This window comes from Microtus oregoni, unplaced genomic scaffold, assembly GCF_018167655.1.
Source record: "Microtus oregoni isolate MIOR12 unplaced genomic scaffold, Mior012 000000F_ref0000247, whole genome shotgun sequence".
Taxonomy (NCBI): domain Eukaryota; kingdom Metazoa; phylum Chordata; class Mammalia; order Rodentia; family Cricetidae; genus Microtus; species Microtus oregoni.
Window position 1 is genome coordinate 91,220,801 of NW_024543059.1, and position 15,259 is coordinate 91,236,059.

A 15,259-nucleotide genomic window follows, 5' to 3' on the forward strand; every position below is an offset into this window, starting at 1 on the left:
TAATGATGAGACTATGGTATGTGCTATAGGACCATTCAGAGGAATGAATCTTCAACCCTCAAAAAATTGTAGATTACTTGCATAGACTGTAGAAGAACTTGGCACTACACATATGCACACATATACACATACACACACATGCACACACATATATGTGCACACATGTGCACACGTATACAAAAAATAAATCAAAAGAGAAAAATCCTCTTAATGCAAGTAGTAACTATTTTATTGACATATTTACAAAATATTACAAAGTAACATACCATTCCAACCCACCATATTACACAAGGGCTACAGACAGGCAAGACAAAGTCGGTGGAAAACATTTATGTCTGTCTTTGGTATTAGAAATCTACACCGATGATAGCATTTAAAATCCCCAATACAAAGTACTAAACGTAGATAACGTTGCCATTGGTAATGTCATGAAAAGAGGCTCTCCTGTCCTCTGCTATGAAACTCTGGGGCCAATGAAATGCAACAGGAAGACCACATACCACTTGCGAGGCAGGGAGTCTATTGACTGAAATAAACAATACATGCTACAATACTGTACACAGGAGCCTTTCAGTCTGTGGGGAGCTATCCTCTCCATAGCAACACTTGCTGACAGTAACAGACCAAACATCCCCAAGACACAGATAAGACTTTCTGGGTAAGAATCCAGTCCAAGAGTAGACCTTGCCAGCACAAGTTGACTGTACATACATTTTATGAAATACATTTTCATGATCATTTACACATATACAAAAGCTTAGTCGTTCTAAAACACAATCACAGTTTACATAACTCTGAGGTAAAGGTCTTGAGTCTATTTAAACAAGAAGTTTTAGCCTCCAGGGGTCTCTTGGAGGGAGATGTGTCCACAGAACAAGTTCTGGTACTCATGCAAGCTGGAAGAGGACAGGCTGTCACAGCCCCCTTATGTCAGAGGTGATCAAAAACATCTGGTACGAGAAGCTTCTAGATCACAGCTAAGATAAAAATACCTCTATTTTTCCTCCAAGCAGGAACACTTTCTGAATCTCATCAGAACACAGCTACTTCTATGAAAGGAATAGTCCACCATGGAAGGCTGTCTCAACTAGGGACTCCATACATCTCAGGAGGAAGATGCTTAGACTCCTTACAGAACACAGTGAAGGCTTGGTGAAAGAAATACACTGCAAAATGGATCTTACTACTGATTAAGACATAGCTAGAATAGCTTCAGAAGGGGAAACACTGGTACCAGGAGAACCCTGGTACCTTTTCTTCTGTCTCAGAAGCAATGACTTTCCTTCCCAAGTCCTCAATAAAGCTCTTTTGTGCTACTATTTTTAAAAAAGAAGAAGAATGGAAATCAGCAAATATGCCCTGGATATTTTAGGGGGGAGGCAGGAAGAAAAGGTTTGTGTTAATAGTATTGTTGCTATACAATGATGCCCTATGGGTGGCAGCCCTTGATCTGTCTCTGTAAACACCTCTCCCACACTGGGCTTCCCAGCAACTACGCAGGATCTGCCCAGCCAAGATCCCTTTGTCAAGCCTGACATCTCCAAAACACCCTACGAGATCATGAAAGTTGTGAGGCTCCAACACAAAGACACTTCCTTTCATGTGCTTTTCTTTTTCTTCTTTATATAGAAGTGTGGAAATACAATCAGGACATCAAATAAATAATTAAACCCCTCTCTGTAATTTATCACTTACGATGCAAACCTGAACATGGGCTGCTTTTATGTGATCGTGAGTAACATCTGGGGATAAAAGTGTTTGCCAGGCAATGAGTCACCTGTTGAACAATTTAAGACAAGAAATGCTGGATCTTTCCCAGATGGCAGAACTCTGCTTTTTCTTCATGCCGGGGAAAAAAGCAAAATTAAACTTCTGCTTCTTTGTATCATCAAACACTATAAGACCAAAGTACATATGCATGAAATGTTTCCTAATGGGCTGGCATCCATGGTGGGTGCCCCAGTGAAGTAAAAGAACCCTGATCTGATGTGTTTGCAGGGCTCTTTGGGGGAAGGAAAGCTTTTGGTTTTTGCCCCGGTCCCCGACAATGACAGACTGGCAAGCTGTGTCTTGCTCTGCTCCAGGCAAGCCATTAATCTGTCAGGACCAGCATCTTTAGAAATCCCAGCATTAAGACTTAGGAGAAAAAAAGAAGAAGAAGAAGGGAGGTGTTGAACAGCCAGAAATGCTGCTGTCTAAACACTCCAGTGAACTCATAATGCAGTGCAGGCTTCTGTTTATCCCTTCTGTGAGATTTTGGTGCAGGGTGCAGTGCTGACTGGGCTTTTACTCATCCTCCTCTACGTACGTGGACGGAAACCAGCCCACCTGTAAAGAAAAACGGCCAACGTGTCAACACCGTCGTGGCTTCAAATGATTCTACAGGCGATATTTCTCATTTTCCTAATACTCTAATTAACCTGGGGTTTTATGCCCACTGTAGATGAGGAAGATTGGCTTAACAGCTAGAACAGGCATCACAGAGACAGTGATAGCAGCTAAGGAATAAAACAAGCTTAAATGGGATTCTAATCCACTATCACACAAACAGATACACAAATTAGGGCAATATGGGTCTCAACACCACGAGTCCCACCTCTGTTGTAGGACAATAGGTATTACAGAGGTGCTCTATCCCATCCTTACCAAGTGGGAGCATGAGCTATTAGACATGCTTGGGGCTCCATATAAAGACATGCGCTGGCACTTGGCTTCTGACAGAACCTGAAATGCTCCTAACTCTTCTTGCCAGTCAACTCTCGGCCTATGCATTATTGACCCAACCCATTTTAAATGGCAATGCAGCTAGGCTCCTGAGAAGTCCACCACATGCTAGCTGCCAATGGCTGTTTGGTCTTTGCTTCGGAAGAACCAATGCATTCATGAGGAGGACTCACCCTGCCATTTATTTCTCCCCTCCACCAGCCGTTCGCGCTCATCTTCGTGTAAACCTTCACCACGTCCCCCTTCAATAAGGAGAGTTCCCGCATGTCTCTTGCGCAGAAGTCGTAGCGAGCGATGGCGATGCCCAGGACTTTGGGATTTAGCACTGGAAAGAAACAACGCAGAGTCTGAGTCAGTGTGCAGTTGGTCGCAGCCAGCCACCAGAACCCAATCAGGCCATGGCGGTGGGTGCTATCGAATGCAGAGCCGTGACCTCGTTACAGGTCAGTGATGATGACAGCGGAGTTTGAAAGCAGCACAGTTGCTGTTTCAATCCAACCAGATGCGATCAAGTTCATTCCAGACAGTTAAATAACCATCGTTCTGCTTTGGACACTTTTAATAAAAGCTTTTGTAAAAGCAAAGTCAACCTAGCTAATAGCTTAAATGACTATGCGAATAAATTTGAGATAACTGTAGCATAAACTTGCAACTGACAGCACTGTATTCTCTTTCCCATTAGAAGATCTGGGTGAAGCTTTTTGCGGTTTTCACCTGGTGACTTCTTTGGCTAAGCTCAGAGCAACTGAATTCTGGGCTCTGATGAAGGTCTTTCAAATCAGCATCATCACTTCTAAGTAAGTGGTATCCCCACAAGCCAAGCTTTTTATGTTTAAACCATCTAGGGATGAACTCAATTATTGTTTCATATACAATTTCCATATATGTAAAGACGTGCAACAGTTGTCACTGAAAGAATACAAAATCCTCTTCTTTTCACGGAAACATTGATTGGCAGTCAATGTTTGCTGCAATATCTAATCAAAATCCAGGCAGAAAGGTACCACTGCCTGTGTTCAGCTTCCTTTATATGTATTTTTAATATCCCTGGTGGCAGGAGAGAGTCAGCCCTGTCCAAAAGGGAAACTCCATTCAGGCTGTGTGCCTTTGTAGGTCTCTGGCCCTTCATAACAGGCTTTGTAGTAACTTTTCCACCTGTTGCTCTGCAAGAGTCATAAAGTGTTTTCAATTATATGTGCAGTGATTCTGAGAATCGCTCACCGGAGATTGGTGGGACTTTATAAATCTTAAATGGTAAAGGAACTTAAGTGTAAGAAAAGCAACAAATGGAAACGCCATCCATCTGTATTATAACAGCTCCCAGGGCGCGGGTAGCTCGTAATGACCCATGCAACCCTGGAACAGTCCATCCACTTGGCCATGGGGACCTCGGGCCTATCATTCATGGCTTTATAACGACAGCCCTTTTTTTAAGTCTCCAGGTGTCCATCATAAGATAAACGAGAGGAAATACTGTAGATTTCAGAACTGTAAAGGGAGTAAAAATAGGTCATTTTATTTTACCATTCAGGACACAAACCACTTTAATGGCTTCCTTACTGAAAATGGTCCCATTGCCAAGGCACTGTTCTTAAAGTCAGTGCACATAAAAACACCCCTGTGATGGAGAAACCCAATTGTAGACTTAACGGTGTGACCTTGCACAGGCCTCTCAACCCCTCTAGGCCACATTTTTCTCATCTATAAATGAAAGGTTTGTACTAGCTGACTTCTAAGGTCTATTTCAGAATACTATGTTCTATTGGGACTTACAGGTTAATTTTTAAAAAACCCACAAGAAAACGTACTTTCTCTAGCCTTGGTGCCGTATAAACAGTCATTTAACTCTCCAGGTAACGACAGAAATTCAGATCAAAACTCCTGGACACCAGGCGAAGAGCTATAGAAATGGTGGACAAGGGTCATCGTTTTAAGAAATGCATGCTGAATCTTATTTTTCTATTTGGAGGAGAAGTTAAGATTTGGGGCCCTTTTTATTTTCTTCATGGAAATGCAAAAACACTGATTTTTTTTCTCCATATGACTTCTAGTTTTCAGAAAAGATGAATGATTTTTCAGAGTCCTTCATCTCCTTTTAAATTTCCATCCCCTGACCCATGTCTCTGCACTGACACATGATGAAATATAAAATGTCATATTAAAACTGATGGCTAACACACACACACAGAGAATGTCATGGCAAACAATGACTCTATGGCAGGGAAGAGTGAGGTACATGGTGGTAATGGAACTCTAGGAACTGTGTTTGAGGAAATGGATTTACACGGGAAGCCATACACAGAAGCCAAAACATTGTATGTGCACACAGAAGCGAGCCATGGAGACATATAAAAGCAGAAAGCAGTACCTGACCAGAAAGGAGTGGAAGAAGGGGGAACAAAGCTGTAGTCTGGAGGAGTTACAAAAGAAAAGCCACAGAACAGAGGAGGGGCTTAGAGAGGGAAAGAAAAAGAAGCAAAAGAGCATTTAAGAGTTGGCACAAAAATCTCTCAATACAATGACTTTGTTGTTTCTAATCACAAGCAAATTGTCACATCCAAGTTGGAATATCAAGCTGTGTTTCTTACCCACTGTTCTCCTGTCCCCATTTCTAAATGAGAAACACGCCAGACTTTTACATTTTGATTGACATTAGTTCTGCAATTCAGAGCTGTCTATCATTTTATAGGCAAACAGCAAACCCACTCCATGTTGCTACCCAAGCCCCATCCATCCACAGATGGTTGGCTTTCCACTTGTTACAATAACAGGAAGGGAAATTTATTGATATAAATATGTTCCTAATCAAAAACAATATGAACAAGTAAGAGCTTACAAAGGGAGTACAGAGCTTCTAGGGTTGGGTCAATGACACATAAAGAAATCACGGAAAATTGAAAACATTTGTTACGTTAAATTCAATTTGTTAAGACTCTCCCTTACCCCCCCCCCCCGATAAAGCATGCATATCACAGCTAATTTTCAATAGAGAAAAATACAATTAGAAATGAAAGCCATTCTGAATCTTATCCTGGAACATCAAGTTGTAGAGGGGTATAACAAAGATACTGGCAATTGTGCACTCATTTTTTTTTTTGCTCACTGTATGGCATCAATCAGAGTTGATCATATTCACTATCAAGTGGTCATGAAGTATTTGTTACCATTGCTCAGTGAATTAAGTATATTAATAACTTAAGTCATTACGGTACTGAGAGGAAGACTTTGATGCTCTCTTTTGCATCTGGAAAATCTGGAATCACATATAGCTTTGTGGTCCTAATTCTTAACTGCAACTACACAGTTCTTTTCTGCTCACATACTTCAAACATTTAACCTGTTGATTCCATGGTGCTGTGACAATAAGCGAGGAAGACCTGGGTTATAAACTTTACCCCAGCATTTATTCTCCCTTTCATCCATCTAGTAGATGGTTGAATTCAACCATGCTCAACCAGCAGGAAGAGTTCATTTCCCCCACTCCCTTACATATTGGTAAAACGCTATGGGGAGGTCCTGACCAAAGGTATTATAGCAAAGAATTTCATGAAGCAGCAACATGGATCTTTCCTCTGAGCCCTTTATTCTATCTTGCTTTCTGGCATGTGAAAGTCACTATATTGGTCCATAAGAAGGGAAAATATTACCTTGAGGAAGACAGAGAATGAGCTCAAAGGAACCTGAATGACTAAGATTTCATGAAACACAGAGAGCCTGTCCTTTTGGCTAGCTCCGGGCTATTCCTATGTCTTTATAAAGTAGAGAAATAAACTGACTTTCCTGATTACGTTTTTGATTTTCTGTTACCTGTACCTAGACCTAACCTAAACATTATCATCAAAGATGTGATGAAAATGCCCTGAGTAGACTGGGATGAGATAGTCTGTTTTTCCATCTACCTCTTTTTAGGGAGTTGCCTAATGCTCACGTCAGTACTGTTATCTCCTAACAGCAGCAGGGACCTGCTAAGAATATTATCAGTCTCCAGACAAGCAAACTAGTGGAGGGAATTGTAAGGAATTCAGTAGTTCTTGAAATCATTGACTGTAAAGACCTCATACACTCAGGGACCTATGTCTGACTTTCTTTTGTTGTGAACGGCCTCACATTTTTTCTATTCCACTGCTTGTTCAGTTAAAAAATAAAAATGTACTAAAATACACTGCTACATGTCATCATGGCTAATTTTATCATATGAGAACGTCATCTACCACTATATAATAGAAATGACAATTCTGTCTGTCTCTGTCTCTGCTATGCTATGATGTATGGGTATGCATGCACACAGAAGACAGAGTTTTGTCCTGGTCTGTCACTCTCCACCTGTTATTACTCCCCTGAGATAGGGTCTCCCACTGAGCCTGGGACTAAGGTACAGTCAACTAGCAAAGACCATCAGTCCTTCTGTCTCTGTTCCCGACACAATCAGGTTTGCAGGGGATCCTCAAGTCCTTGTGCAAGTCTCTTACCCACTGAGCTATCTCCCCGGCCCCTTGTGTTCACTGTCTTGAGGTTATGATGCACCTACACTCTGTCGGAGCAAAAAGAGGATGACATTCCTAATAAAGTAATCAGTCCATAACTGCATCACTAATGACAAAACACATGGTATCGAGAACCCTAGATTCCTATCTCTTGTCTGTGAGAACTTAAATTGGAAGCCATGTTCTACACACTGCACTGACAGGTAAAGGGACTCCCCCCCCCCCCTTAGACTGTTTTCTAATTGATTCCTTCTCTGGCCCAATTTTATTCATTAAAAAAAAAACCTGCATTTCTCAAAAAAAAATCTAATGAAGATAATATAAGCTAAGGGCTAAAGAGTGAAAAATTCCAAGAGATAACTTATCTCAAAAGGGAAGAAATGAGAAATCAATGACAATACAATTAAGTGCCACTTAAATAACTTCAAAGGTAGGTAGATAAACAGATAACTGGCCTGCAATCAGAAAATCCAACATGTCTGAATGTGCTCAATGCTGTAGCAAGGAAAGTGAGTCTATGTCAACAGCACCACAGTGTGCTGCCCTGTTCTCTTATCTAACCTTAAGCACCTTAAAGGTATTTGCATTGCAATCAAGCAGCTAGAACTCAAAGCTTTTTAAATTCGATCTAAAATAGTAAAATAGTGGGATGCTGAAGAGATGGGACAATGGCTGGGAGCACTGGCTGCTCTGGCAGAGAACACCAGCGTAGCTCCTGCCAGTCACATTGACTAACTCACAACCGCTTCTAGTTCCAGCTTCCAGGAAACTGGCACTGTCTTCTGGCCCCCATCGGACCCCACATCTACATGTAAATGCCAACCGATAAACATACATGCATACATACAATTAAAAATACAACAAATGAAATAAAATGGCATGTTCCAGCTACACAGCCATTATTTTGGATAACTGGCTTCAGCCCTTCTGATGGATTTGTCGCGCTCATTTACTGCCCTGATTAATACAATAGCTTCTCAGGTAGAGCTTGGCTCTCTTAGCTCCATTCCGTGATGTCAAACATTTTCAATGACATTACTCTGAAGACCAGCCTCATCTCAGATTTCACTTGTCGAAAACAAAACTTACCACCTTCCTTTTGTAATGCTTCTGGCTAGTTTTATATAATTGGCACAGCTAGAGTCAGTTTACAAAAAGAAAATGCCTCTACCAGATTGGTCTGTGGGCCAGCCTGTGGTTCATTCTCTTGATTAATGACTGAGGCGAGAGGGCCCAGCTCACTGTAGGCAGTGCTACCCAGGCTGATGGTCCTCAGTGCTGTAAGCAAGGTAGGAGGAACCAGTCAGTAAGCAGTGTTCCTCCATGACCTGTGTACCTGTTTCTGCCTCCAGGTTCCTGCTTTGAGTTCCTGCCCTGAGCTCCCTCAGTAATGACAGACTACAAAGTGTAAGATGAAGTAAACCCTTTCTTCCCCACGTTGCTTTTGGTCATGGTGTTTTATCGTATCAACAGAAATCCTATCTAAGATGGAAATCTAACAAACCTACCTTTTTTGCTTTCCACGATTCCATTCTTGTGACAACCTTGAAAAGCCGTACACTCCTAGGCTCTTCCTATCCAACCTCTACATCAAGTATCCTCTGCCTTTGTTAGTTCTCAGCTCAGCTATCCCAGTGCAGGTGTATACACCATTCTGACCCCAAACAGCCTCCAATTCACTTCCTGCTTTCAGCTTGTTTTCCTTTTCAAGCATTGCCTCCCAGGCACTCATCCCAAATGTTGATTCTCTCATCAATTTGCTAAACTATGAAGTTCACACTCTTGAGCAGAATCAGATGACAATTTATTAACCTGGTTCCTCCCCTTTTTCTAACCATGTCTTTTAGGAAGTCCACGCATGAATTCTTTCCCCTAGACCAGCTTCCTATTTCCCTATGGCTTTCAGCTTCATTTCCAAATGAGGACTTTGGATTATTCTAGAATACTTCTGTCTCGGGGCTCCATGATTCAAAAGCCTATCTCAGACCCTCCCCACGATCCACGACAACCAACCCAGGTACTATCTGCCCTTTCCTGTCCTCCCCTAGGCATCTGGTGCCAGTTGTGTCATGGCACTTCCGGGTTCCACTGTTTAACCTCTGCATCTGTAGCTCCATTTAAATGCAGGTCCTGGAAGGCATCTCCCACAGGCAAGGCCCCAGCACTATACAACAGCTTCCACCCAACAGACAAGCATCTTTGCTGGGTGTTTGATTATATAGTTCTGTGTGTCTCCCCTTCCTATTGTCTCCACTCATCTTTCTTTCACTCAACTGCACTAGAAAGACTTCCAAGAAACAGCTGACAACACAAAAAGGGAAGAAAGTGAAACAGACTCAGACTCCACTCCCCAGGCTTTCTGAGGACAGCAACCTAGCGGTGGCATTCCTACAATAACTAACTCTTCGGAGATGCTGAGCAGCTATTAAACACCACACGTCTCGTGGCATTAACTGTGCTGTTTGCCTGGGGAAACTTTTTAAAGTAAAAGGTTAATCAGTTGCCTCTGCCACTGCATATATCTCTCTCAGGCAAGCATTTTAAGGGTTGATAGGGAAGATTGCCACTCCTCTGTTTATTGTAACATGATTTATTGTGGCCACTCTTCCTATAGGTCAACCTTCGTTGCCTCTGGGTCCTTGGTTCTTTTGTCCTATGACATCAGTGTCTGAATGTTCTACTAAAGATAATACGCTAGGCTTGGAAAGTACGCGTTCAACTCTAGATGCAGGTAGTGTCAGAGTTGAGTATCTGATACTACATATTCTTTAGAGTGGTTTAGTTACAGAATATGTTTGCCTCTGCACTGGAAATATATACATCTATCTCTACAAACATACAAATAAAAAAATTTCTTTATTAAACTTGTCCTATCAGACATCATTAAGACACCTTAGCACAGGAATTGTTGGTAGGTGTGTGTCCTAGAACAGAATTAGAAAGAGACTCGAGAAGTGGCATCCAGGCGGGAGTGATGATGACTGTCACCTCCTGTTTCCCATCACAGGCAGCCTCCCCGCTCATACTTCTTTTTTGGGGAGCTCTTAGAGCAGTCTCTCTTCCGTGCCTAGCAGTGTACATGTACACAGTATGAAATCAAAAATGAGTTCCTTTTCAGCGGCAGGGTCATCGGTTAGTTTCAATTAAGGCCTGTTTTCTTTCTTTCTTCAAACATTTTTAACTTCACACCAGCACAGAGGACAGCCTTCCTTGGTGAGACCTCAGAGGAGGGTTGTTGGACATTTTATGACACCTAACTGTTACTGGGTTACCGTTTGTAGGGCATTGTTATCGAAGGGGTGATTCACAGTTTACTGGCATAATGTTCACAATTACAAAAGATGACGAGTATAATAACACTACTTACCAACCTTTCCCAGTTCAACAAATAAGGACTGAAACCTTATAATTCTCTAGCAGAAACCAAAGATATCTGTTAAATAAATTGGGAACAGAATAATTGCGCATAGGCATAAGACCTGAGTCGCTAGTCACTAGCGGATATCATAGGGCTCTGAGTCTTGACTGGGAAGATAAAGGCACAGAAAACAGATTTTAATTTAAAAGGAAAAGGAACAAAACAAAAGATCAGGTTAACAGGAAGAATTTTTTAAAAAGTTCAAATGACTTGATATCCAACACCTATACTCAAAGTAACTAAGAACTGTTTTACAGCATCATGGTCTGCCTTGACGGAGCCATGAAGGCTCATGGGCAAGCCAACGTGCATTCAATTTATAGGAACATTGAAATTAGAAACAGAATTCAATCACACTTTTCCTTAAGGGTTTGAGTTATCAAGTCATGAACTAATTTTTGAACTAACACCTAATTATCCATTATCTATGTTACAGACTTTTTCCTTAAGTGTTTGTTAATTATACTCTGGTAATTGAGGCATCATCTAACACTTTGAGTTTTAACCAGCACATAGATTCACATTAATTTACAGGACACAAAATCTTAGCAAGCATTGGGCCAGTATTCATCAAGACAATGATGTGTGCTTACTGCTTGGCAGTGGCCGAGGGCTGCCTTAAACTCCGAATTCCTTCATGAGAGGCTTTAATGAACTGTCTTGCAAGTTTGATTTTTTTTTTTTTTTTGGCCAAGATTGTGTACAGATGACCTGACAGCAGAAAACATGCTGGCAATTTAATGAATGATTCATTTAAATTTATTATCTTTACCCCAATATCATTTTAGAACACAGACATTATGTTTTCAGACTACCTGTAATAGCCAATGACATATAACCAAATATCTGTTTCTTACCTCTCTCAAAGAAAACAAACCAAAAATCTCTAGCTTAGCTGATTATATATTTTAGGTCTTGTTGCTGGGAAAAAATAGGGATAATTCAGATGAATTTCACTTAATTGAATGCTGACTTCTAATTGAACAAATCTCTCTGAACACAAAATTTAAAGATAAAACAAAGAAGAGATTTGTGTGGGATTAGTGGAAGAACTGAACAGTTGCATGGCATTCAATGCTGCACCATGCAAACATAATGTCATCAGCAAGAAAAGTAGCCCAAGGTCTTCCCAATCATTATGGAAAATCAGATAGTTGACCTCACCTTGGGGATTCAGATTATTAACAGGCATACAGTGTGTGGGGATATGAACTGAATCCTACATTCATGTTCCCTAAAAAATAACTGGCTGACATATGTATATATATATATATATATATATATATATATATATATATATGTATGTATATGTATATATATATTAAACTGTTAAGGCACAAGGACTACACTGAGATACTTAAGAAAATAAAACAAACATGCAGAGCCGCTGACTTCAGAACAGCTTCCAGGTTATTGAAGAAGCAGACTCATATGGAAATCATATACAGATATGAAAAGACTCTGCTGGGGAATGAGAGTCCATGGCAGATGCCAGGCTTCACAGAGTCCAGTCAGAAGACAAAGTAAAACCCTCAATCTCTTAGCTGTTCAGACTCAAAATCCTAATGTCATACTCAAGTCTTCTCTTAATGTTTCAGTTCACATCTGATATCTTGAGTTTACTGGATTAGATCCAAAATCTGTGACCCAAGTGACTAAATTTTGGTCCCAGTCAATCTGGTTTTCACCTGGATGAACCTCCTAATGTGTCTTCATCTTTCTTTGTTTACATAGTCCGTTCTTCCTCATCACAGAAATCAGAACAATGCTACTAAAACAAAAACAGCCAAACATTCCTCTTCTTTTGTTTAAATTCTTCCAAAGGCTTCCCATTTTCTTCCAAAATCAAACTGAAAACATCTCACAGGGACTGGCCTCACCCCCTTCTTGTACCTTGTTTCCTAATAGTCCTCCTCTATGACCCTGTCCTTCTGGAACTGCTTATGTCATGTACATTCTTCCTATGGACCCTTTGCTCCCTCTCTCACACTCCTGAGAGTTTTACACAAATGTGATCGTCACATTGAAGCCTGCCCTGGCATTTGATAATCATGAATGCAAACCATGGTCCCACACAATGAGGAAGAAAACAGGGTTTATCGCAGGAACAACATACAACTTGAGAATACAACTGGCTGACACTGATTAAATTGTGAAGGCAATTTAGTAAGTCGAGAGAACATAATGCCCTATTGTTCTCCAATTGTTCTCAGTAACTCTTAAGTCAGCACAAATGCTCTATACACTCAGTGACTGAAGTTTCAGGTTGTAGCTGCTCTATTTACAGATAGGGTTTGGTTATATTTATAGGAACTTATAATGAAGAGAATCTTTTGGTCATGTCAATGGCCTTGTTAGAAAGGAGAGCTTTAGGGCTAGTAGTTGGTGTTAGCCTGGTCAACTGGTAGAATAAGAACTGCTAATCCATCTTTTTGCTTCGTGGCTAAGGGACCTCTAATTCTGCTCAACACCCAACCAGCCCAGTTAAAAACCAAAACCATTTTCTGGCACATGGTGCATCACTACCTTGTCATGTTATATTTCCAGAGCACTTCTCAATTTCTAACACTAGATAATTATTTTCCAACCCGTTGTCTGCCTTTCCTTCCAGTACATAAACTACACAAGGAAAAGTGTTCATTCACTGCTCTATATACCCAGCAGTTTAGACAGTGCTTGCTCTGGAGCAGGGTCTGCATGAGGACTTGATGGATAACTCATGGAGGGTGATATTGGACAGGATATAAAAACTACAAAGAAGATAAAATAAGTTCTTGGGTTAATTCGAGTCTGCAAGATTGTACCCTTTAAAGAGAAAAGATAGAGGAAATCAATTGGAAACTAATGGCATAGTTTTGGCTGTTATCTTTTTGTTTGGAATATTTTAGTTCTTTGGTTTGGTTTGTTTGTAAATAGGCCTATTATATAGTCCTAGCTAGCATGAAATTGGCAATACAGGCCAGGCAGTCCTCCAGCCTTGGCTTATTAAGTGTTGAGATTACGAGCACACAGCACCATTTCCAGTGAAGAATGACTCTTGCACTGGGAAAAAAATGAGTAAACAAGTCAAATGATACCAAAATGTATTGTGCAAAGTTCTGACAAATTGGAGTGTATTCAGAGGGCAGCAGCCAGGATGGTTAGCTATCTGATAGTTACTCATGTGATAAGGGGTAAAATAAAGAGGGTAGAAGAAAGATATCCAGTAGGGAAAGGAAAACAGCATGCTTGATGAAAAGGTTGTGATATTTATTTTAAATACACAGATTACTTTATAGCATGCTCTGAGGTTATCATAGTACAGAAGGGTTTTATATACATACATATATATATATATATATTACTCTTCATAGTTGAAAAAATATATAGTAGTTATACTAAGCCATATTTATGACTAATGTAAGGAAAACACTTAATTTTGTTCAAGATCTAATGTGAATGATTTGTGTGGTAGTTAGGTATGAAGTCACCTCAGCATTCAGGCAAAGACTGATGAACACCTTCGAAGAATGTAATAAAGGTATTTGTTCAAAAAGCTCCCTGCAGAGCCGACGAGGCTGGCAAGTTTGAGAAGTTTGAGATGCCTAGATCCTGGGAGAACTCTACGGCATTCACACTTGTTGTTAAGGCATTGGGCTGTATTGTGTAATACCCAATAGGTGTGTGTGCTACAGATTAGCTGTAAATAGATAAATGCTGAATGTGGAAAAAAATGAATGAAAGGAAAGGAGGGACATATGGAAACCCTGACAGTGCAATCAAGTTCTAACTGCTGACAGAAGAGGCTTGCAGAGTTAATTTCTGTGTTGCTTTCCTGTGCAAACAGTAGCATGAGCAGTGTATCAGTGGAATATATCAAGTCAAAAAAACCTCTCAGTATTGACTTGCACAGCTAGAACCCCAATGGAATTTTTTAGAAAGAAAAATAAAATTTTTCTCAATTTTGATAAATGTGCATCTTTTCTAGGCAAGAACTACTAGACAAGCATCCTTGAATCAGGGCTATCACACAAGTGCAATGTATTCAATATGGGATGATTACTACATGTGTTAGCTACATTGAGGTCAAATTTTAATTTAGAATAAGGCTTCTAAGATTGGACACTGCTAAGATAAGAATGGCTAAGAATGCCAAGTACTGCTTTTCGAGCCACAAAATATTAAAAAGATAGCTTTGAATGAGGTTATCCAAATTTGCAGAATTTATGTCTGTAAGCCACGTTCTCAGGGGATCCCAGAAGTGATTACTAATTTTTGGAGCCATCGCCCTCGGAGGAAAAATGTCTTAAGAGTAGCCAATGAAGCTCTTAAAATGTGTAAATAAAAAGGGGATTCCCAGCATGCCCTGATCATAATGATGTACAGTTTTAGTTGACCAGTTGCCTGAGAACTGAATCATCTTTGGACATTAAAGACATGTGATAAGGAAAAGTACAAAAACTTCAGTAGAATGTTACAATTAACTTATCCACATAGTGTACACAGTGGGGGAGCTGAGCTGAAGCCCAGGAAGAAGACTAAAGTACCCAGAAAAAGTAGAAGGGCTTCACCAGTGTTTTAAAATTTGCCAAATAAGGAAAACACAAAAATTCATACAGCCTAACAGCATGGGACATATGGAAGTGGTGTTAGG

The 15,259-nt window shown here is 40.4% G+C and overlaps 1 protein-coding gene across 2 annotated transcripts in view; it reads right to left on the reverse strand.

Annotated features, from left to right (window-relative positions):
• Positions 1-213: 213 nt before the first annotated feature.
• Vav3 (vav guanine nucleotide exchange factor 3) overlaps positions 214-15,259 on the reverse strand; it is a 314,833-nt gene continuing 299,787 nt past the window's right edge. The window contains exons 26-28 of one of the 2 annotated variants that reach the window (XM_041655076.1): positions 5,093-5,176; positions 2,898-3,049; positions 214-2,328 (exon numbers count right to left, since the gene is read on the reverse strand). In XM_041655076.1, coding sequence (XP_041511010.1) covers positions 2,287-2,328; positions 2,898-3,049; positions 5,093-5,176 — 278 coding nt within the window. In that variant the 3' untranslated portion in view covers positions 214-2,286. The remainder of the gene's footprint in view (positions 2,329-2,897; positions 3,050-5,092; positions 5,177-15,259) is intronic. The other variant, XM_041655077.1, reaches the window with a different exon arrangement.